The following is a 25,682-nucleotide window of genomic DNA, read 5'->3' as shown; positions in this document are numbered from 1 at the left end:
GCTATAGGATATAGTCGACCGATCCCTATTAAATTTAATATGTCGTATTATTTTTCCAAAAGTAGCATTCATACTTTTAAAACTGTGAAAATTTGAACTCTCTAATCCGTGAATGTGAATGTGTGACACGCATATGTATATACAAAGATCAATCAAAGCTCAGACCAACCTTCTTCATCGCGCTCCTTTCAGTAGGGAAATATATGTCGGAAATATATCAAAATATCAATATATTTTCTCTTAAAAAAAAAAAAAAAAAAAAAATTGTGCAATTTTTTTGGCACAAATAGTCGCTATTGATATTTTTTTAGTTGATATTTCCGATATTTTATGTTTGGTCACTCTTAGGTAAAAATAAGTTCGGCAAAAGAGTTTTACCCGGAGGTGAAAGCTACTTCAGCAAAATGCACATTGTAAAGTAATCAAAATTAACGGACACACCACAAATTTATTATCCCATCAAAAAATAAGCACCAACCGAACGAGTTTTTCTAAAATCGTTAAATAAAGATTTGTTTTCAAACAAAACCACAGAACGACAAAAAAAAATTGGAGGAACTTTTAAAGAGACCTAGTAGGAAATGTTTATTAGGGCGAATATAACACTAAACCGTGTTATATTTGTGGTTTATAGGCCACCTATTAAAGATATCTTTTCCTCCTTATTTCCCCATCAAATCTTGACTTGACAACTTTGACTTGGCTAAATATACGCTCTACTTCGGCGTTGGACCAAGGCAACGATAAAATATTAGTGGCAACGTGGGCCAAATCTGCAAATCTGTTGTTGCGTCCAGAATCCTTATAGGAATTGACTTAAATCAAAAATTTTTTTTGGATCCTTTAATCCAATCTACAAAATGAATTTTTTGGTATTGGCTTTCAATCTTCCCTATATTTTAGCAACTAAGGCCTTCCAATATTGGAATAATGTCCTTTTTGTTGTGGCGCAAAACATTGTTCACAGAAAAAATATCAATCTACTTCAATATCTTATAGTTTTCTGGAAGCCTTAAATTAAAAATAATATATTTGTTTTAATTATACGGTGTCAAATGAAGGCTAGTTACCTCTGCTTAAGTTGCTTAAGGATGTAGTCTCATGTTCCGGCCTTCTTTTTAGAGGTTATTTCAAAAAAAATTTTTTTGTAATAAAAAATAATGCGATCGTTCCAATTTTCACATATGTTTTTATAGGCACTATAAACTATTTGAAAATATTTTGTTTAATTTAATCTTATGTAGTTTAATACACTTTATAGCATGCCAAAATATGCATATAAAAAAAAGGTAGGTCCCTGGCGCAGGTGATTTCGACTGCTAGAGTCATCCGAAACAAAAAATTAGAACAGATTGTTGTTTTGTAAGCTTGTGGCTCTGTCCCGTACTAGAATGAAATATTTTCATCAATAAACAACAAAATGGCGAACTCACAAAAAAAAAAATTTTTTTAAATTTAAAAAATTTATCTTAAATTAATGATAAAAAAAAAACTAACCATTAAAAATAAATGATTCTAGTACGGGACAGAGGTGTTACTATTTAAAACAACATATCCAAATTTCAGCTAGATCGGTACCATAGAATTTTGTGAATCAGCTGCGCCGCACACAAAAATGTAGTTCCGAGAAAAACGCGTTTAAAGTTTGGACGCTACCGAGAAACTCATACTTTTCGGTATAGGCGCGCTCTCGATTATGGGCTGTATCTCTGTCATTATTTGATATTTTTATTTGAAACTTTAACAGTACATTCTTAATAAATAATACTATCGAAACATGTGAAAAAAAAATCGATTTTTTCAACCTCACACATGAGACTACATCCTTAATAAGCTCAACTAAAAATTTTGATTTTTTGAATTTCATTATCTTCATGTGTTTCTCAAACTCATATTCTTGCGCAAGATCATCGTGGACATATCTTTCGATATCCTCTGTCTCCAACAAATCTACATTTATTTCCGGTGGAACTATGCCCTTTTCCAATGATTGAATGGCCAACTTCAAATCATTTAATAATTCCGAGCCATTTGTGTTGCTGCTTTGAAAGCACTTATTTATTCTTTGCAACTCCGACAATATTTTTATACCTTTTTTATGCAGAGGGTATTATAATTTTGTCAAAAGTGTGCAACGCAGTGAAGGAGACATCTCCGACCCTATAAAGTATATATATTCTTGATCAGGATCACCTCCTGAGTTGATATGAGCATCCGTCCGTCCGTCTGTCTGTCTGTTTCTACGCGAACCAGTCTCTCAGTTTAAACTAAACTCTATTTTTTTTTTTTAGATTTTTGTAGCAAAATAATACGACATGCCAAATTTCATAAGGATCGGCCGACTATATAGCTGCCATATAACTGAAAGATAGGAAATGACCCAACTTTTTTTTTTTTTTTTTTTTTTTATTATCAATTAATCAATAGTTATATATAAAATCTGTCCGGAGTTATGGACAATAGTTACATTTTATAATGGGACCTTAACTTAATGAAATATTGAGTAGTACAATATTTGCTTATCCTAGGAAACTAATTTTAACAGTAAACCTTAGCGATATAATTCAAGTTATTTATTGTCGGGCCCTTTAGTGGGCCTTATTGGTTTTACAACTGCAGCTCAGTCCCGTTCGCCCGAGTGGCAGAGGTCCAGTGGGTGGGTCCGTTTCAGCCTCCTTGTGGTGTAGCTGTTGTCCAAAAGATTGATGGCCTCAGGGTTAGGATGTCGGTCCAGCCTTTCCACGTACCTATTGGCGAATCGCTGAACTTCTTCGCTCACATATGGGACTCTCAGTTGGACGTGGATTGTCCAAAGATTAAGATAGAAAGATGGAACTTTGTACAGATCCTATTGTTGGTCAGTTGATCCAACCTCCAGTTCAGAACGATCGGTCGACTATATCTTAGAGCCATATAACTGAACGATCGGAAATGTTTGCGATTTATATCCGGTTTTAACTGCAAGGGTATATTAACTTCGGCTCCGCCATATATGGATTGTAAGTCTGGAACCTTCAACACGGAGAACACCAATTACTTTTTGATATTTGGTTGGGGATGTAAATCTTCACCTCTTCCTACCACAGTCGAATCTTATTAATTAACCTACCTTCACTATCAAGCGGTGTGACGTTATCTTACACAACCTTATTAGGTAGTTATATACATAGCCAGAATCTACTAAGACGCCTTAGGATATTAGTGTATGATCCTTTTACCGTATTAAGTTCGGATTACATTGGTCTCTACCGCTTATCTGTCTCTTTCTTTGATTTCTGTGATATTTAATAAAACTACCAACTAGGAAATACTACAATTTTTTTTGACGAAATATAACCGATCCGAAAGATATCCTTCGACAATATTTGCGAACCTTTACGCCTCTCACAACCAAACAAGAAACTAGGTACAGATGTTAGGGAAGAGTGTACCAACATAACAAAACATAAAAATCGATAATCGAAAATTTGTTGCCCGCGATATTTGAAAAGTCACCTTACTTTTTCAACACACCTCGTATATGATTTTAAATTCATGGTCCGATCCGATCTTAACTAGAACTTCGACTCCTCCTGAAGTTAGCGTTCCTTTCTTGTGTCAATATTTTTTTGACTTAGTTGGTATTTTGTTATATGTCAAAATTAAAAGATTATGATCTGGCGCGATCTTGGGCAAAATATTGGACCGAAAGCTTGTTTTTATTGCTGTGACATTTATTTTCAAATTATAAAAAAATCGTCAAGGTATGTAAAATAAATTATTAAAATTAAATGTTTAAATTAAAATTAAATTATTAATTAATTGAATGTACATCTAGTCTATTGCCCTTTTATTTTTTTATTAATTATTTTTATGTCAATGGTAACAAACGGCTTTGTGATCCTTTGGAGTGTAACTATACAAATTTTTGTACCAATTGATGCAACATTAATGTTTCTTAGTACTGAAAAATTGTTCAATTTTATTACTCACTTTCAGATTATTAATGCAAAAACGCTTTTAAACGAATCCAAAAATCAGTCTATTGTACAAAAAATTCTTCTGCAAATGAATTGTAAAATGGGAGGCTCTTTGTGGACGATCAAAATACCATTTAAAAAAGTAATGATTTGCGGCATTGACACTTATCACGACCCTTCCAATAAAGGAAAATCCGTTTCAGGTAAGTAAAACGAGTTACAAAAAATAAACATTGAATTAAAAATTTGGATGGACCCGATCTTATCTTATAAATTTTGGTAATTAAATAATGCATAGGTAATATGAAATAAAAAGTTTCAAAATTTCACTTGAAACAAGTTTATATACCTGTCGGGTCAAGCAGCAGCACGGCGTTTAATGCTTATGTTTAAATAATGTTTAAATAATGTTTAAATAATGTTTAAATAATGTTTAAATAATGTTTATGTAATGTTTAGTGTAATTATTAGTGTAATGTTTATTTATTAGGCTTAAGTTTGTACAAAGGCTTTGTTGATCGCAAGCCGACTCTTTCTCGGCCGCTCGACTCAACAAGCTTTCCATAGAAAGTTTTAACTCGCAGTGTCTAGGTCGGGCCGCCCTCTCCATTATTCGAGAGCTTTAGCTTCGCAGTGACCAGTCGGGCCGCCCTCTCTGTACTTTTTCTTGAGTCCCTGCATGCACCATAGCCGGTCTATCTGCGGATCATCCGGCTTGATCTGCATGCAGAAATAAACATTTTTATAACGTCATATTAAATACAAATTCTTTTATTTACGGCATTGAAAACGCTCAATGACCAAACAATACCCTTGCCATTGAGTGTAATTTTACAGTGTAAGGTATTTCTTGGAACAAATATCTGGAATATAACGGATCGCATATATACACTGCCGCTCACTTGAATAGCTCACCCAAAACATTCATATTAAAGCTGCAATAACTCACAAAATAAAATAGCACATTCTACAGGAACTTCATATTCTGATGATTTTTTCGGAAGAATTAATTATATTTAAAATGTAATTAATGAATAGAAGCTTTCTTGACATGTTTTCTTAAAATTAGTAATGAGTGGATCCACCACGATTATGGATGACATCAAATATCCTTCTGGGTAAAGAGTCGTACAAACTCTTAATGTAGTCCAGGGAAATTGTTGACCAGGCCGCTTGGATAGCATTAATGAGATCATTCTTATCATATTGCTTTCCGGACTCACAGACTTTCCTTTCTAACCATCCCCAAACATTTTCGATTATATTTAGGTCGGGCGAATAAAGCTCCTGGAAATCATGGCTATTCAATTCAGGAACCCGGGATGGAATTATGTATCTTCTATAAAGTGGATAGACACAGATTCAATTCCTGTGCTCGAGGGCGATGGCTCGATTCGGGTCTTCCTCAATGCTACGCTCTACAGCATCTTCTGTTCGCACTGTCCGGCGTCTGAGGAGATAAAAGTTATCAATAAAAACAAGAAAGGAAAGCTATCTTCGGGCAGAGCCGAAGTTTATATACCCTTGCAGTTAAAACCGGATATATATGGCAAAAATCTGATGTAGTTGGCCGAACATTACAAGAATATTATAATATAACAAATCTATTACAATCAAAAAAAAAAAATCCAAGCTTCTATCTTCAAAAATACAAAAGTTGGTATTTTTACAAAATACCATTTCCGATTAAGTTCCGTTATATGGCACCTATATCCTTCAGTTATCCTTCTATAGGATATAGTCGGCCGATCGTTATGAAATTTATAGGGCCAGAGATGTCTCCTTCACTGTGTTGCACACTTTTGGTAGGTGGGATCTCCTCACCAAAAATAGAATCTGTACCAATTTCCATTTTTCTATCTTCAAAAACACGAAAGTTGGGTCGTTCAGTTATATGGCAGCTATGGGATATAGTCGGCCGATCCTTATGCAATTTTGCATGTATTAATTTGCCAAAAATAGCTGTGGTGTATAATTTGAACTCTCTAACTCTAAAAACACAAAAGTTATACCATTTCCGATCAATCAGTTATATGGCAGCTATAGGATATAGTCGGCCGATCCCGGTCGTTCCGACTTATACTGCGTGCAACAAGTTCCGACTGCGTGCAAAAGAAAGAAGGGTGTGTGCAAAGTTTCAAGTCGATAGCTTTAAAACTGAAAGACTAGTTTGCGTAGATACAGACAGACCGTCGGTCAGACGGACTGTAAGGAGTCGGTAAGGCGTACGCCAGACTTGTTCTTTCCTCTCTTCTTTGCAAGGCTACCTGCCGTGGTCGGGAATGGCCCAACTCGACTCTGATACCCTAAGCTTGAAGAGGAACCGTCCTGCAACGGATCCTTATCTCACTCCCATTTTACGTTCTCCTTTCTTTATCGGTGACCCTACATCTTGGCACTTATAGTGTTGGCACTACATATTGGCACATAAATTATAGTACCGCTCCTGGTCCTGGGCTGCTCGCTCCATGTTCCTCCGCACTATTTGAAGGACTTCTTTCAGCTTCGTCGCGTTCTCCATTAAGGTGCCTTGTTCAGCTCCCGTGCCACAACCTCGAAAATTAATTCAGTGAGATAGAATGCTGAGACGAAAATTAATGAATGAGTGAATGTGACTGTGTAGGTCTCACTCGTACAACATTCGGGGGATGAAAACCGAATTGAATGAGTTAGAGTTACAGTTCGCATTCGAATTGTTTCGAATTCATTCTAGAATGTACGATACAACTATGCAGATTTGCGTGTTTTTTTAGACGCTGATAATAAAATAATTCAAAAGTGAATTAAGTCTTTAATTTTTTTTCCAGAAATATTCATTATTATGCTGTACATTTTATTTTACATATTTTACTTGTATAAATGTAAAAATATTTTCAATATTTATTAATAAGTAATTTTCCAGCACAATTTTGCCGCTAAAAAAAATTTGCAAAATAATTTAATTTGGAAAAACTAAACAATAAACACTAAAAAAATAATAATAACAGTTAAAAACCAAAGTAAAAAAACACTCTATCATAATTCACCTTTCGGTCAATTCCCTCATTATTAAAGAAGTATTTAAGAAGCGTTTTGCGCAACAGAAGAAAATAAATGAATGCATAGAGTGTGTTAAAAACCATTCGAGACATTCGGCTGCATTCCTCATTCCAAAAGCACTCTTTTTACTTTCCACCCCAACTCATTCTGTTTCAAAGCAAGAGAATGCCTATGAGTTAAAATGCTCTCTCACTCCCTCTCATTCAATTCGTTGTGTCTCTTGCACTCATTCATTCTATTCCATTCGGATGTATTCTATGGCTGAGGCAATAAGAATGTTTTCCTGCAGACCTCTACTACAAAGTCTGCACACACTGTTTCCTATAGCTGTTCCGGGACCTGCGTCAACATCTTTCCTGCCGCTTGCATCTGGCACGGCTTGTATTTCAGGCACGTCTTCCACCTCCTGACATATTTCCGTCCCATATGTCCCTCTGCATCCCAGGCCAGAAGTATCTAGCGGCCACTTGGGTGATTGTTTTCCTTACGCCTATGTGTCCTGCTGCCTCGTCTCCGTCGGCACGCACAGTTTCCAAGATGCCACTTCCTCGCTTCCTTCTATATGAGGGATGTGGTTCGTCTTCATCGTGTTCTTCAGCGCGCTTATCCACAAGCATTTTTATACCCTTGCAGAGGGTATTATAATTTTGGTCAAAAGTGTGCAACGCAGTGAAGGAGACATCTCCGACCCTATAAAGTATATATATTCTTGATCAGGATCACCTCCTGAGTTGATATGAGCATGTCCGTCTGTCCGTCTGTCTGTCCGTCTGTCTGTCCGTCTGTCTGTTTCTACGCGAACTAGTCTCTCAGTTTTATAGCTATCGTCTTGAAACTTTGCACACACCCTTCTTTCCTTTGCACGCAGTATATAAGTCGGAACGGCCCGGATCGGCCGACTATATCCTATAGCTGCCATATAACTGATTGATCGGAAATTGTATAACTTTGACGTTTTTAAAGTTACAGAGTTCAAATTTGACATGAGTGCTATTTTTGGCAAAACATTACGACATGCCAAATTTCGTAAGGATCGGCCGACTATATCCTATAGCTGTCATATAACTGAACGATCGGAAATGACCCAACTTTCGTGTTGTTAAAGATAGAAAGCTGGAACTTGGTACAGACTATATTCTTGGTCAGTTAATCCGATCTACCAAATTTCATAACGATCGGCCGACTATATCTTATAGCTGCCATATAACTGAACGATCGGAAATGGTTTTTGGTAGAAATACCACTTTTGGTGTTTTTGAAGATAGAAGCTTGAGACTTTTTTTAGATTTTGTATTGTAATAAATTGGATTATATATTCATATTTCCATAAGGATCGGCCAACTATATCCGATGTTTGCGATATATATCCGGTTTAAACTGCAAGGGTATATAAACTTCGGCTCCGCCCGAAGTTAGCTTTCCTTTCTTGTTTGATTTCAATTTCAGTTTCTTTAATGCTGGCTGGCGGGAAAGCGCGTCGGCGACCACGTTGAGCTTACCCTTCTATTAGCTGATGACGTAGTCATACTGATGAAGCTCAAACACCAACCTCGCTATTCTCCTAAGCGTGCTCTCTATGTTGTTGAGCGACTTTAGCCTCATATGGTCCGTGATCACGTCGAACTGGAAGCCAGGTAGGGTCTCATTCTGCTCGCCCATACTATAGGCGATCACTCGCCGTCCGACAACGTCCGACTGGCATAGGCGATCACTCGCTACCCTCCTCGGTGTCCTGGGTGATGACCGCAACGACGCCGTAGTCGCTGGCGTCCGTTTGCAGCACAAATCTTCTTTCAAAATCTGGGCACGCCAGTACTAAATCCTCTGCCAGCCGCGACTTCAATGTCTCAAACGCCTCCTGTTGCTTGGGTGTCCATTCCCATTTCGTGGCCGATCGTTCAGGGGCTTCGTGATTTCTGCGTGATGGCATCCCGATAAACCGGCGTACTCCCTTGACGTTTGTCGGGGGATGTACATAGCTCTGTAACTGCGGTGACCTTTCCAGGATCCATGCCGATCCCCTGACTCGTTATTCGGTGTCCCAAGTATAGCAGCTCCTGCCTGAAGAAATTACACTTTTCCGCATTTATCCGCAGGTTCGCCGCCTTCAACCTCCTTAACACCTCGTTTGGGTTTTCAATATTTTCCTCCTTGGTGCGTCCAATCACCATGATATCGTACTGATATTCGAATGCGTGTGGAGCCATATCCTCTGAAACTTTGCCGATGCTGAGTGCAACCCTTAAGGAATCACCTTCCACTGGTACAGACCTTTCCCTGGTACGGTGAAGGCGGTGACCTTCCTGCTTCCTTCCTCTAGAGAGATCTGCCAATGACCGTCCTTTAAGTCGAGGCTGCTGAAAAATCTTGTCTTCCTAAGTTGACCTAAAATGTACTTGATCCGTGTGATCGGGTACGTGTCCTTTATCGAATTTGCGTTATCCTGTCGGAAGTCTACGCACCATCACAATGGGTGAACAGTAAGCGCTATTTTAGGGCTAGATGCATCCTTTCTCCAGCAGCTCTTTCACCTTCGCGTTTATCTCTCCCTGTATTATCCTCTCTAGTCCCTCTGCTAGTTCCTCAAAGATAAAACTCGCCGTTGCTCCTGTATCTAGCATGGCCTTTACTTCCGTGCCAACCGACCTCGATGATTCGGCTGCTCGTTTTCGGACAGTCCTTATATTAGTTTTGAGAGGTTCCTGCACCCGCTCGTCCAATGGCCCATGCCACCGCATCTGTTGCATGCTTGCACTGGGTTCGCCAGAGGACCCTGCGTTGGCCCTGCAGTCTACTACGATCTGGTCGTTGTGGAGCCGACCTGTTCTGGGTCTCAGGCTGCCACCTGGGCATCACACCTTGACCTGGGCTGCTCTGCCACACCGGCGGGCCTTCGCGCCGTTCCTTTCTCTGCCACCTTGGTGTTCGTTGTGTGTTTTGGACGGCCGGGTGGTGGAACTCGTCCTTTTGTCCTTTCGGGGTGAATTGATTCCTCTGGTACATTGCTGCCTCGCCATGATGCGGTTCCTCTCTTTGCCACCTCTCGTCTACGGCCGGTTGACTGTGGCTCCATCGTTGTTCCGTGGCGACGTGCCTGTTAAAGGCCTCTTCTTCCAGCGCCAACTCCTTGAACTCTTCTGGCAGGTCCATCACCACCTCTAAGGATGCGCACGCGTATGGCCCTATAAACATTTTTATCCTTGGCATGCAGTTTTCAACGATCCTCTCGAACCTCTTTCGTGGTGTTTCGTGGCTTTATTAGGGACTGAAGGTCCACCATGTACTTCTTGAACGAGTAGAAAATCAAGGAAATCAAGAGTTGGAAGATGTCTATGTGTAACATGTTTCCCACATGAGAAAGGATCGGACTCTCACCTATCTCTTGTGCAGCCCTATGGGCCTGTGCTCGGCCGTAAAAATTTTTCTTCTCTCTTTTTCTCAGAATTAATTTTCTCAGAAATAATTTTATAGTTGCCGCACATGACTCTGGATCTTGAGGCTCTATAGCATTAACCTGTTTCCTAGATAGTGCATCAGCGACCAGGTTTTCCTTGGCAGGCTTAGAAAACACGCGTGCACCATGTGATGGCCAACAGTTACCTTTCATTGGTGGCATAGTTGACGTTCTTGTTATTTTTCTTGATATCATTGTAATAGGGCGCCCTTCTTGTGACAAAACCCCACCAAGTTGTACGCAGAAGCATCCGTCGTTAAATCGAACGGCTTCTTGTAGTCGGGGTACGTAGTACTACGTACGCATGACAGTTTCTGAAAGACTTGTTTCTGCGCCTCGGAAAATTGCTCACACTTCCATTGTTACCTTTCAATATATTCTTTGGAAAATATTGACTGCGTTCTTTAGGCCAAATGGGAGTCTTTTAAACTCATATTTTCCCCCTTTACGGAGAATGTAGTTTTTTCACGGTCGCGTTCTGCGAGCATGGTTTGGCGACAGCTGAACTGAAGGTCCAACGTTATAAAAAATATGGCCTTACCGATATTTGCCAGTGTCGTTGAGAGGTTTGTCATTGGATATTTATCGGCGACGGTATTTTCGTTTAGTTTACGAAAGTTAATGACCAATCGATTTTTTTTTATTACCAGATTCGTCGGTGCCTCCACAATCTAGTAAGGCTTGTTATAAGAAGACCCCGATTGTTGAATCATTCCATTTCAACAGATCTCGAATCTCTTTGTTGACAAAATCTGTAATTCCTACAGGATAGGGGTAGAGTTTTGCGTAGATAGGCTCGACGTTCACCGTTCTGCTGGTAGCTACTACTGAGGTGTTCCATGTCAAAGCCATTGGGGTCTTTTTTTTTTTTTTTTTTTTTTTATTTTTTTTTTTTTTAAATAAAATGAAAGTTACATATGTGTAGAATATACGTGCCAAGGGATATTTCGGTACGACGCGTATTTCTTGAGCTAGAGCGTTTCAAACATACCCATGATAACAAGAAAGCTATGTAAAGGCAAAGTTTCTAAAAACTTTAAACCCGTTTTTCTCGGAACCATGTTTTCAAACCTCTTGTCGCGCACAGGGCTCGTTCTATTGATCCGATTTCCTTCATTCAAAAAATTTTTAAAAGTACATACTTTTTTGTATGCCTTATACCTAAAATTGGCATAAAAAATTTGTTTATTTATAATTTTTAAACGAGATCAAAGTAAAAAAAAAGAGAAAAAATGTCATGTTTTTTTTTAAACGTCCATGAAATTGGTTTATTTTTACCAAAATTAATTGTCGTTAGGTATAAGGCATAGGAAATTCCATCAATTTTAATAAATGATATACATTTCTAATTTAAGTTCACTACCAGCGGCCCTACACTCGACAAAGCAGAAAAATAGAGGTCTACGAGATCCGCCATTTTGAAGCCGCCATTTTGAATTTCCTGAATATTGAATATTTTTTTTAATCGTTAATAAACAACGAATCAAAAGTTTAAAAGTATAAGTTCGTATGTCTTTTCATTTTCCCGCAATCCATTCTCAAAGTTTGCTTAATTTTCGGAAAAATCCAAAAGAACCTCCCCTTAAGTTTTTAATTCGATGTAAGCAGCCCAATAAAGCTGAACGCGTTTCTTGTTCACCACCAGTGGCGACATTTATCCGGGACAAGAATGCTAAGAGACTTGTCTTTAAGTACCCAAAAGCCGTGGGCGACTCGCTTCAAAGCACTGAAACTTCGATGAGCCCGAGTGCCCCGTCTAACGAACCCAAAGAAGAGATGTCCAACGAAGCCAACAAGAAAGAGTTTCAGGTAAATGGTGGGACCACATACCGAGTTTGTGTTCCCCAGTGAAATTAGTGCCAACAAACTACACGATAACCAGGCGCCGACAAAAAGAAGCATTTTAGATGTGGTCATATCTATATTTGATCTCCTCGGTCTACTGGGATTTTACATTGTACAGGCGAAATTAATCCTACAAGCATCCTGAACACTTCCTCTCTCTTTCTTTCAAGCCGGTGTTTACATACTTTGTGAATTAAATCTTGTGAATCTTAACAATCTTAAAGCCTAAACCGTATCGCTTCGCGAGCGCTGTGGTATATTTGGAGTCGAATTAATTACTTGTCTAAATTCTATTCCAAGCATAGCTCAGCTCTGCTTCTTCCCCGGCTTATCTCTATTTCTGCATTTCTCTTTTGCTCTATTCAAAGCTTTCGCTTCGGCCTCCTATTTGGCACAGTGGTTCAAGGTATTGTGTTTTTTAACTTTTTAAATATTAATTTTTGTTTTATTAAATAAAAAAAAAAATAATAAATAAAATGGAATTTAAACTGGTCTGTGCCATTAAGTCTTGTAACAAGACAATTTCCACATCCCAGCCTAGCATCCACGTGAAAACGTCGTGCACGCCAAGTGTGTCGGTTTCACTGCATCAGTTTCGGATGCCATTTCCCGTAGGTCTGGGATACATTATTGTTGCGAAAATTGTCGTGCTGTGCAAGGCGAAATGAGGTCGTTCATGAGACAGACCAAAAATGGATTTAAAGAGCTGATCACTGGTTTTCGTAAAATCAATGACCAGCTCTGTGCGCTTGACACTCAATTTAGTGGCCTTCAGCTGCTAAATAAGTCCCCTAAGCGTAAGAAATCCGCTGTTTCTGATCCGCCTCAGCCAGCTCAGCCGACATTAATGCAGCCGCTTATATCTCTGGCCACCCCAAGGGCCTTAACTGAGAAAAATTCGTCAGAATTTCTCAGGGATAATGAGCAATTGTCCGATATGTCCGCCATGGCATCCCTTCAAGTGATGCCACAGGTCCTAGGGAACGAAACCCCCATTAGGGTCACCCAAAAGGGTATTCCACAGTCCGGACCACCGGCACCGACTGATGCTGCAGTTCTTGTACCTGCGACACCAAAACCCTTACAGGTGATTCCTCCATCGAAACATATATTTGTTTCTCGGCTTGCCCCTGATACTTCAGAGATTGATATCTCGGCTTATATCAAAGCCAAAACTAAAGCCGATATAAAGGTGGAGGACATACAAAAACTTAAATATAATTATACAAGGCGCACGTCTTCTTTCAAGATTCGTGTGCCCGCGATGATGTTCAAGACGATTTGTTCTCCCAGTTTTTGGCCAGAGAATCTTTTCGTCCAAGAACATCAGCCTATATCCGTGAAAAAAAGTTAATAAACCAGTGGGAGTGAGACTTCCCAATATCGGAACCACTGACCAACCCTCCACCTCTTCTTTGGCCACTAACCCAAAAAACTAGTTTCCTCACTAACTCTTACCTATCAGAATACTAGGGGGCTACGTAGCAAACTCCCCAAGCTATATTCTGATAGTTCTTTCTTTGCATCCCATATAATAGCATTTACAGAAACTTTGTTAAATCCGGAGATCTTTAGCTCCGAAGTTTTTCCAAGTAAGTACACCACTTTTAGACGGGATCGATCTCAGCGAAGAGGAGGTTGAGTCCTCATTTCGGTAGACTCTACTTTTGCTTCTGAAAAGGTGAAATCCCAAGAGTTTGGTGACATAGAATTTATTTGTGTTAAAATCACTATGTCCGTGAAAGCTTTATACATTACATGTTCATATATACTTCCTATGTCTGAACCGCCCACATATTGGCAGCATTTGTCCGCCATTCGATACGTCTCTAATCTTATGACGGATCGTGACCAACTCGTAGCGGTGGGCGACTTTAATATTCCAGAATTAAAGTGGTCCAACGTCGATAACTCACCATCTTTGTCACTTATAACTATACCATGACTTCATCGCGGCCATGTTTGACATGTCCCTAGGTCAGATCAATCATGTTAGAAATTCGCTAGGTCGGCTTTTAGACTTATGTTTTGTATCTGATCCTGATGGTACTGCTCTCTCCAGAGCTTTTCCCCTTTCAACCCCAGAGGATCCATATCACCCCACGCAGAAGGTCTCAATCGAAACCACTCCTGGTATCGATCAGATGTCTCCGAGCGTGGTAAATAAGATTCGCTGTTTCCGTAAAGCTGATTTTCAGAAACTTAATAGCCTTATCGATACATTTGACTGGTCTGATATTCTGGCGTGCACTGATCTTAATGTCACTTTAGAAAAATTTTATTTTTCTTTAAATACATTTTTTGACTCATGTGTGCCTTGGAAATATCCGTCCGCTTCAACAAATCCTCCTTGGTTTACGAGGTGCCTCACTAACCCAAAAAATAAAAAAAATAAGCTTTTACTTAAATATAAAAAAACCTGCAGTAGTGTTGATTTCTCAAGATACCTACTAGCTCGGTCGAATTTTACCCTGCATAACGCTGAATGTTGTAGGAATTATATTGACCGCTGCCGGATACAATTTACTCAGGATCCAAAGCAGTTTTATAATTTTGTAAACCCCTGCTAACGTTTGAAAATTCCTCTGCGACTTCTGATCAGGCCATTGCCGATCTATTCGCAGAATTTTTTCAAACAACTTATTCTCCTCCTAAATTGACTGATCAGCCTTACGCATATAACATTCAAGCAGCAAATATTATTTTCTGTCCGTTTTTTTCTGAGAACAACTTATTAACTGGTCTTTTAAGGGTAAAACCCATTTATTCGCCAGGCCCCGACGGAGTATCAGGCTGTGTGCTAAAATACTGCGCCAGGGCTCTGTGCAAACCTCTTCTAAGACTTTTCAACTTATCTTTGGAAACCTCGATTTTTCCCCTTAAGTGGAAGGAATCATTTGTAATTCCCCTACATAAAAAAGGGAAAAAGTCCGAGGCTGCCAACTACAGAGGCATCTCTAAGTTGTCGGCAATTCCAAAGTTATTTGAAAAATTAATTACCCCTCATTTGCAACACCTTTGCTCCTCGATTATCACTCCTTGTCAGCATGGCTTTATTAAGCGTCGCTCCACCACCACAAACTTATTGGAGTTGACATCCTTTGTCATAGATGGCTTTTGTAAGGGATATCAAACCGATGTAATTTACACAAACTTCAGCAAAGCATTTGATTCAGTTAATCACTCACTCTTGTTGAGTAAACTGAATATGCTGGGTTTTCCTAAAGACCTCTTAACGTGGATCTCCAGCTACCTAGATGGAAGGACACAAAGAGTCTTATTTAAAAACATACAGTCCCGTCTGGTCCGTGCTACATCCGGCGTGCCTCAAGGAAGTCATCTTGGCCCGTTATTATTTACGTTTTTTATAAACGACTTGCCCCCTGCTTTAACGAACTCTCATATATATGTATGCATGTATATGTATGTATGTATATCATATATCTCTTATGTATGCAGATGATGTAAAGCTTTGTCTTCAGTACAAATCCATCTCTGCCCAATGCAGTCTTCAGTCTGACCTTGATAACTTTCAAAAATGGTGTTTGGTTAATGGATCAAAATGCAAGCATATGTCTTTTTATCGTTCTTGCCCTCTGCAAGCTACGTATTCCATTAATGGGATTTCCTTAGAAAAATTAACCCAGGTTAATGATTTCGGCATTCTATTTGACATAAAACTTAAATTTGCCGACCATATTTCCTTAATAGTTAATAAGGCTAAAGGAGTCCTTGGTTTTATTAAAAGGTGGTCAAAAGAATTTAATGACCCCTATATAACCAAAACATTATTTATTTCCTTGGTCCGTCCTATACTGGAGTACGGTTCATGTGTCTGGAGTCCCCAGTATGGAGTACATAAGGACCGCATAGAATCCGTACAAAAGAACTTTTTAATATTTGCACTTAGAGGTCTATACTGGGATGCAAATCTTCAGTTTCCATCCTACAGTAGCAGACTTTTACTTATAAACTTACCTAGCTTAACAAATCGTAGGACACTGCTCGGTGTAGTTTTTCTGCATAACCTTATTAACGGGGATGTAGATAGCCAGCATTTACTAACACGCTTAAATTTCAACATTCCTAATAGAAGGACTCGAAACTTTAGTCCTCTGTTCCTTAGCCGTTGTAGTTCGACATATGCACTGCATGACCCTTTTAGGGTATTATGTTCGAACTACAATGATCTCTACTCTATTACATCTCTTTCCTGTCCCTCTAATTTAAAATATAGAATTTTAAATTTCCTTACTAACTCCTCTTAGCTTAACAAATTTCAAATAGCTTAATATGTACTAACAAATCGTTTCTCGAGCGCCCCTCGGTCGTCTGGGCCTCTAAGCTTTGTGATGAATACAGGAGATGCTAGCTGATTCTCTTATTGATGCACAAGCCATTTCCAAATTCTGAAAAACCGCGGAAAAAAAAAAAAAAAAAAAACCGTAGTAAAAGAGGCCTTTGCTGAAACCTTTGGAGGCATCATGTTCAACACAATTAAATACAACAAATATTAACAAATATTAGGTTGGTTATCCGGCACCCAGGAGCTAGTATAATTGCGCCTTCAGCTATGTCAACTGAGTTTAGTCAGCCTGCATTTCTCCATGCAGGAGTAGTACTCCATCGTTGTCCAAGTTGCGTTGAATCCGGCCAATCTGCATGGATAGCGTTTTTAATTCTTAATCAGATGTTCTGGCTTGATAATGCTTATATAGTAGCAACTTTGCCTTGCTCACATGAGCCATTGTCGTGGCTGGTCCGTTATCCACGTCTCTTTCTGGCCTTGGCCATTTTGGTAGCTTTGTCTTCTAATTGGCGACTCTGTACATTATGAACTTGTGAAAGTTGCGAGGGTCCGTAGTTAGCCACTGCAATATTGTCATTGAGTCCGACCAGTATGTGTCGTTGTTGCTTCGCAGGTTGCGCGTGCTCATCACTTTGAGGGCTATGCGTAATCCCATAACTGCTGCTTGAGCACCATTCGCCGAATCGATAGTGGTTTAAAGGGGCCACTTCGCTATCACCAAAGCTTCGATGACTCTCCGTTCCGTTGCCTCGCGCTGCTGAAAGCAGAATACGCTTGATCTCTGGGGTCGACGAATGTGTGGGGCACAATTTGACATGGCTCCGATGTCGGTGTGAAATAGTATCAAGGGACCTCGGAAGTCCTTATCTGTTTTAAAATGGTTTTCCATTGACCTTGACGGCATTCTTCCAACATTTTTTCGGATAGCTCCTGATCCCATTCAATTTTTAGCTGCCATATACCCTGGCGAAGTATTTTTAGTTCCATCGTTCAGACTTGTAAAACTTTGCGCTTGGTGGAGACTACGTTTTCTCCGAGAACGTCGCGCTTCATCCTTAAAAATTTGCAAATAAATCAGCAATGCAGAAAATCTTGCCATTATTCTACAAGCTTCTAAGAGCTTCCTCCTTCTTCTAAGAACTGAAAAAACTACCAGTCACGGATTTCAAATCTGCGGTCGACCTCTATAACCTATCTGGTAATCTAGATGGCCTCCTGTTCGTTCCTCATGCTATCGATAAAGTCGTCAACGTAGTGCGCCCTTTGAATGGTGTTTAATGGAAAATCTTTTTGGTGGGTTTCTGCTTTCTTATTTCAAATAAAGTGCGCTGAGAACGATGCGCAACTGATCCCAAATGTCATAGCTCGCAAGATATATGTGTCTACTTTATCACTGCTTCTGTCGTACCACAAAAATCATTGCCCATTTATATTCTCTTCATGGATGTTAATCTTGTAAAACATTTTCGCAATGTCACCGCAAATCGCTATCTTGTTGACCCAAAAGGCTAGTCAGACGTCTATGAGTGGGTTTAGGTAATCTGGTCCCTTGAGTAAGTTCTCACGGCTAGTTTCTTTCATAGATAGCTTTGCCTCGTATCCTTGTATATATATTTCCTGCTTTTCGCGTCAGTCTTCTAGTACAGATTTTTCCCATATTCGTCCTTGCTGCCACGCTACGGAAGACCAATCCGGACATTATTTTGGCCTGTGCTCTCCAATATTTTCACTGCTAGCTTATCTTCAGAGGAGTATAACTTGCGTGGTACGAGCACCTGAGGCGTGTCTCAGATCTCTCCGAACTTGTCTAAAAAGGCGTGTTTCACATTGAAGGGATTACAACCTTGGCACTCGAATATATCTAAAAGAGGCATATAGTGCATCGACACGGATAGTACGCTTGCCAGCGCCACAGACTAGAAGCTATATCTATGTAAATGGCGACCAGCCTGGTACTTTTCGAATATGTGCTTGCCGGGCATAAATGGCGGTATCGCTAAAAGCTCTTCTATGCAAAACTGCATTGAATGACAGATGCCTTGTCAACAAAATCCATTGCCCATCAAGAATTGAAAGTATAGATCCCGATAGACGAACGAGACTTCTGGGATTAACTTGTTGGTCACCCGACCTCACGGTACGTTTCAACCGGTACGTTTTTCATGATGTCGCCACGAAGCTCTTGCAAATCGCAATCACATTGCTGAGTTGAGATGACAGTTATGCAATAGATTGCAATAGATCATCACTCTCAGTAATGCAAGGATCTGTACCGTCTGGACGTTTTTCAACCAATAAGCCCTATCGAAATTTATTTCTGAGATTTGGACAGATGATTTCACGGATCCAATCTTAAATTGAGTCGTCTCTCCGGACCACTGTAAACACATTAGCACTGCCTGAGCTTTGATTCCCAGTCTTAAGAATACTGTCGCGCCTACTAAGGTCCCCGATGATCCCTCGTCTAAGAAGGCGTAGATTTCGGTCTTCCTGCTGCTATAATGCAGCTTAACTGAAAGATATGAAAAAAAGTTACTTCCTTCTGCTGAAGAATATGTTCAAAGTTCTGATGAAGCCTGGGACTAGGTAAGGAAGTATGAGCTTATCTCTAACTGGGTCATTTTCTCTAACCACTAGGGACCTGTAAAACGTTCTTTGGAGCGGGTATTTTCTTTTTTGATCTGAGTACTTAGTGTCGAGCAGACCCTGTCTCTTAACGGATTCATCGTATTTGATTGTATTTGAAATAAATTTGAAGTTGTTTTTAATTTGAATTGTATTTTGTAGTTGAATTGTTAGTCTCTAAATCTAGTCTAAGATAGCTTAGGGCGGAGCGAGAGTGAAAGCTCATATTCGCTCTTGTGCGAATTCGCCCCGCCTCGCCTCGCCGTAATAGATAAATTAAGCTTAAGATTAGAGAAATAGAGATTGAATTATAACGTTGACGAGGCCACATCTTTTTCGTTTTTCTTTCGCTATTATTTATATAGTAGCCACTCTTATTTTTTATTTTTTATATTTTATCGTGAGAGATAAACTAATCTTATTTAACACTGTAAAAAACGGTTTTCACCTATTCGCCTATATTCAAGTTTTTGTCGATCTATATCTATGTCTATATGTCTATATGTCGACATATGTCAGGAAGGCCGTCAGCCAACGGGTACAACAGGGGGACCTACACGCGAGACCTACATGTGTACACCGCTGGTAGTGCAACTATACTCTCCACGTGAGGGCGGCTGGTAACAGGTCCCGGTAAGGTCATGTCTCTGCCGAGGATGCTGGCTAATGGTATTCGGGCAGGGAGAAGAACACTCCCTTCCTTAAATCACACCAATCCAAGGTGGAACAGCATAAGCCAAAGGCTTATACGCGAATATGCGAACTATGGGGGACCGGCCGACCTTCCAGTTTTAACCAGGCTTATCGTAGCAAGCGGGCTATGTCATGATGGACGAACCCCTTCCCGCCTACTCGTGGGACCAAAACATGAATTCTAACTTACCTAACGAAAACCTTAGTGGAGGACGGAACTCTCTAAAAAAAGTCCGGAAATGGGGTCAGTGACCCGTCAAACTCCAAGGCCCTCAAATCCAAGCTTCTTCTTCCAATGCGGGGCTAGCCATGGGACCACTAAACGGCGTGGAGAGGAAGACCTGGGGTCAACCTCCAAACCAACCGGCGGGGCAGCCTTCATTCTAATGAGGGCGGACCCATCAGCCGAAGCCAACCCAGACTAGGCCGAGATTATTAAGTGGGCAAGGGAAATCCTGCCCGATTTTAAACCGGAAAAAGCGGGAGTGAGGCTGGATCCGAAAAAACGTACTCTGTGAGACCCTGCCAAGGAGATCGCGCAAACCGCGAAAAGGCAGAGGTCCACGGAGGGAGAAGCCCCCCAGGCTAAGAAGAGGAAGGCCCAGCCGCAGCCGTCCAACCGCTCGTTCGCCGAAGTGACGAAGGGAAGAACCCTAATTGGAGTCCTGGACAAGGGCTCCAAGGATGGGCTCATCCCCAAGGGCCTTTGGCGACGAGTGGTCAACGAGTTGCATGAACGCTTCGTGGAGGAGTTGCTTCACAGCGGAGGACACCCTCCAGAATGCGAAGACGCAGTATGGTATCAGAGTAGCGTCAAGGTAATTGCCTGCCATGACGCGCGATCGGTAGAGACCTACAAGCGAATGGTAACACCGCTTGGGGAGATCTACCCCGGGGCAAAGCTGGTGGCGGTTGACTGGGAGGAGATCCAATTAAACCGAGGGCGCGAGTATGGCTCACAGAAAAGCCAGCCGACCCTAAAACCATCCTGACAATGCTTAGGATGTGCGATCCGACCCTTCCCACGGCGGACTGGAGAGTCGCCAAGGTTGAGGAGGCGGTAGGACTGCGGGGCAGGTCATCCTCACACTCAACGAGGAGACCGTGAAAGTTCTGGAAAGGTCGGAGCACCGGTTAAAATTTGGATACGAGCATGTGACAGTCCGTATTTATAAATCCGATGCGAAGAGCAAACCAGTAGGATTCGAGCTGGAGGCAGACACGCAAGAGGCAGACTTGGAGGAGCCGACCGAAGGAGGGCCCCCGAAAGGAATGTCGGATGAGGAGGAGGACATCCTAGAAGGGTACACTTCGAAGGAAAGCGACTTGGCAAGGGCACTTAGTGGAGTCGGAATGGAGGAGGACTCTCTGCTGAGCTCCGAGACGGAGGCAGAAGTTACTGTGGTGGAGAATTGTAAGGATGTCCCTGACGATCTTGCAGATGTACCTCCATCACAGTAAAGCGGCCCTCAACCAGGAACCCTGGATCCTTGGAGACAGGATTCTTGGGTTGGGGGCGCGGGGTATAGGCTCTGCAAAGCCGATACAACAGGTAAAAGGCGAGCCTGCATCCTCGCAAAAAAGAACCTTAACCTCTTTTTGCTACCCAATTTTAGTACTGAAGATCCAGGGTTCTCTAAGGGTGTGCTCGGCGTATATGGGCCACGACCAGAACAACTGGTGGAAGAGAGCAGAAAGCACAAAATCGACCTGATCATAGGTTGCGATGCTAACACCCATCATCATCAGTAGGGAAGCTTTGACACAAACGAGAGGGGTGAGTCAATCTTTGATTTTTTTCTAGGCTCCAATCATCTGGTGGGTAACAGGGGTACAGAACCCACCTTAATAGTCAAGAACAGAAGGGAAGTACTTGACGTCACTCTTTACTCTGAATCCCTAGCAGACAGGATTGTTAGATGGGAAGCCCTAGAGAAACACTCCTTCTTGGACCATCGATACATAGAATTAGTAATCAATTTTGAGAACTTTAATCGACTAACAGTACGCAACCCGAGAAAAGCGAAATGGGAGTTATATAAGAAAAAACTAGAAAGATCCTTGAAGAAACCTCCAGCAAGGGACGTTGATAGAAGGGGAAGCCCTGGATGCCATGGTGGACACGGCGGCGTGCGCCAGAGCATTCAATAAAGCTTGACTTGCCAGAGCATTCAGTAGCAAGTCAAAGAAACCACCATGATGGTCGCAAACACTTGCGCCCTTTAAGACCAGCGCCCGCAAGGCCTTTAATTTTGCCAGCAAGACAAACTCGGAGACAGCCTGGGAGACGTATAAAGCGAACCTTAGGCAATATAACAAAGAACTTCGCAAGGCGAAAAGGAATGCCTGAGCCAATTTCTGCACGAACATACAGCAAACATCAGAGGCCTTCCGACTCCGGAAGGTCTTCGCAACTACTGCACCAAATGTAGGATATATTAAAACATCAGAAGGTAACTGGACATCGTCCAGCAAAGAAACCCTTGAGGCTCTCACAGAGTCACATTTTCCGGGATGCTTTCTAGAAGATACAACCCTGGAAATGCAGAGACAGGGGGATTGCCCCTCCCTCCCTAACCAACTTGAATACCAATTGAGTGACAGGTATCTCAGCTGGGCGATAAATAGCTTCAAGCCTTTCAAATCCCCAGGCCCAGATGGCATTGTCCCGGCTCAACTAATTAAAGCCGGTCCCAATCTGAGGTCTTGGGTCAAGAAAGCTTTCTCAGAAATTTTCAGAATAGGCACCGTATCCGCAATGTGGTTGCGGACGAAAGTCGTATTTATACCCAAGGCGGGAAAACCATCGCACTGCTCCCCTAAGGACTTGAGACCAATAAGCCTGTCGTCCTTCCTTCTCAAGACAATGGAGAGACTAATCAGCCTCCATATTAATCTTACTATAAACCCAGATGATATCTCGGGATCACAGCATGCGTATAGGAAGGGCCGATCCACGGAAACGGCACTCCACGAAACCACTAATTTTGTCGTAAAGGCACTTAGTGACAAGGAATACGCACTCATTGCTTTTCTAGACATAGAAGGTGCGTTCAACAACATCCTACCAAGCTCGATAATCAATGCGCTGACGGGACTAGGAATAGACAATCAATCCATACGCCTTATAGAGCAGATCCTGGTAATCAGGACTGTTGAGGCGTCACTAGAAGGAGAATCTATTCATAGATACGTCAGAAGAGGCACTCCGCAAAGAGGCGTACTCTCACCCCTACTGTGGAACGTGGCGGTTAATAGCCTACTGCGATCCCTAGAAGGTGATGGTTGCAAAGTTATCGCTTACGCGGATGATGTCGCAATTGCCTTCTCTGGAAAATTTCTCCAGACTCTATGCGACCGCATGACGGACAAACTTAGGGTCCTCTCAACATGGGCAGTTAGAAATGGACTAGGTGTAAACCTGTCCAAAACCGAGCAAAAGGAAGTACAAAATACCAAAGTTAAGGCTTCAAATACTATCAGGAGAAACACTCTCCCTTAGCGGTAGCGCCAAGTACCTAGGGATGACGGTAGACAGGAAACTGGACTGGAAGTCAAACACTATGGATAGAGCTAACAAAGCAACAATCGCGCTCTATACATGGCGAATAGCCATTGGCCTCAAATGGGGAATTTCCCCAAAGATCGTCAGATGGCTTTACACAGCGGTCATAAGACATATTCGTTTTCTACGTGGTGGTGGTCTGGTGGCCTGCTTTCACAAACTCCACATGTAGAGAGAGAGTGGGTATTTTTGGGACTGCTCAGCGACGGGGCCCCTACAACTCTGTGGCAATAAACGCGAACGGTGTGTCTCGCGTGAGGAAGAAGCGCCTCAACTGTATTGGCTCATCTGAGCTGGAGGAGCCAGAAATGGCCGGGAGGCAAGCACCCATAAAGCGATGTAAGGAACGCATCGTTATTGTCGCCAAACGGTTGCAGGATCTGGAAAACCCCCAATTAATGTTTGTCGCCTTTTGAAAACATGTACAAATTATAACAAAACATTTTAGAATATCTATTCAAAAGTCAGGCGAGCAAAGACGCTAAAACGGATCTTGTGCTTTCGCTACTTGTGCTTTTACCTGTTGTATCGGCTTTGCAGAGTCTATACTCCGACGCCCCCAACCCAAGAATCCTGTCTCCAAGGATCCAGGGTTCCTGGTTGAGGGCCACATCAGCTCCACTCTCAGCGAGGTGGAGTAGGGGGGCAGCTAATGCCGCTTTACTGTGATGGAGGTATATCTGCAAGATCGTCAGGGACATCCTTACAATTCTCCACCACAATAACTTCTGCCTCCGTCTCGGAGCTCAGCAAAGAGTCCTCCTCCATTCCGACTCCACTAAGTGCCCTTGCCAAGTCGCTTTCCTTCGAAGTGTACCCTTCTAGGATGTCCTCCTCCTCATCCGACATTCCTTTCGGGGGCCCTCCTTCGGTCGGCTCCTCCAAGTCTGGCGCTTACGTGTCTGCCTCCAGCCCGATACCTCCTGGCTTGGCCTTCGCATCGGATTTGTAGATACGGACCGAAACGTGTTCGAATCCGTACTTCAGCCGGTGCTCCGTCCTCTCCAGGTCTTTTACGGTCTCCTCATTGAGTGTGAGGACGACCTGCCTCCGCAGTCCCACCGCCTCCTCGACCTTGGCGACTCTCCAGTCCGCGTCGGATTGCACATCCTAAGCATAGTTAGGATGGTCTTAGGGTCGGCTGGCTTTTCAGTGAGCCACACTCGCGCCCTCGGTTTGCTAGGGATCTCGTCCCAGTCAACCGCCACCAGCTTAGCTCCAGGGTAGACCACTCTAAGTGATGCGACCATCCGCTTTTAGGTCTCTACCGATCGCGAGTCTTGGCAGGCAATTACCTTGACGCTACCCTGATACCATCCTGCGTCTTCGCATTCTGGTGCGGGTCCTCCGCATCGCAGCATTTCCTCCACGAAGCGCCCATGCAACTCGTTTACCACTCGTCGTCAAAGGTCCTTGGGGATGAGCCCATCCTTGGAGCCCTTGTCCAGGACTCCAATTAGGGTTCTTCCCTTAGTCACTTCGGCGAACGACCGGTTGGGCGGCTGCGGCTGGGTCTTCCTCTTCTTAGCCTGAGGGGCTTCTCCCTCCGTGGACCTCTGCCTTTTCGCGCTTTGCGCGATTTCCTTGGCAGGGTCTCACCCAGTACGTTTATTCGGATCCAGCCTCACTCCCGCCTTTTCCGGATTAAAGTCGGGATCTTCCTTGCCCACTTAATAATCTCGGCCTGGTCCGGGTTGGCTTCGGCCGATGGGTCCGCCCTCATTAGAATGAAGGCTGCTCTTATCCTATCTTTGTAAGAGCCTTTACGCTGCGTCGAGTGAGACGCTCCCGGACCTGGGTTCGCCTTAGGGGCCCCGCCGGTTTGTTAAGAGGTTGACCCTGGGGTCTTCCTCTCCACGCCATTCGGTGATTCCATGGCTAGCCCTGCTTTGGAAGAAGAAGCCTTGGCAACCTCCTCCGCACCGGCGCTTCCAGATGTTGCACGTCTGTAGGGGGCTTCTCCATCTCAGAAACTCCTTGGCTTTTGAGGGCCTTGGAGTTTGACGGGTCATTGACCCCATTTCCGGACTTTTTTAGAGAGTTCCGTTCCCCACTTAGGTTTTTGTTTGGATTGGTAGTGCTCATATTTTGGTCCCACGAGTAGGCGGGAAAGGGTTCGTCCATCATGACATAGCCCGCTTGTCACAATAAGCCTGGTTAAAACTGGGAGGTCGGCCGGTCCCCCAGAGTTCG

At 42.3% G+C, this 25,682-nt stretch overlaps 1 protein-coding gene across 5 annotated transcripts in view; it reads left to right on the top strand.

Annotated features, from left to right (window-relative positions):
* AGO3 (Argonaute 3) overlaps window positions 1-25,682 on the top strand; it is a 154,182-nt gene that overhangs the window by 67,481 nt on the left and 61,019 nt on the right. For all 5 annotated transcript variants that reach the window (XR_011442680.1, XM_070279617.1, XM_043209647.2 and 2 more), the window contains one exon: window positions 3,979-4,162. Coding sequence is in view for 4 of the 5 variants with exons in the window: in XM_070279617.1 (XP_070135718.1) it covers window positions 3,979-4,162 (184 nt within the window). In the remaining variant the exon portion in view is untranslated. The remainder of the gene's footprint in view (window positions 1-3,978; window positions 4,163-25,682) is intronic.

Source organism: Drosophila bipectinata, chromosome 3L, assembly GCF_030179905.1.
Source record: "Drosophila bipectinata strain 14024-0381.07 chromosome 3L, DbipHiC1v2, whole genome shotgun sequence".
NCBI classification, from domain to species: Eukaryota; Metazoa; Arthropoda; class Insecta; order Diptera; family Drosophilidae; genus Drosophila; species Drosophila bipectinata.
This window is presented reverse-complemented; position numbering and strand designations above follow the sequence as displayed.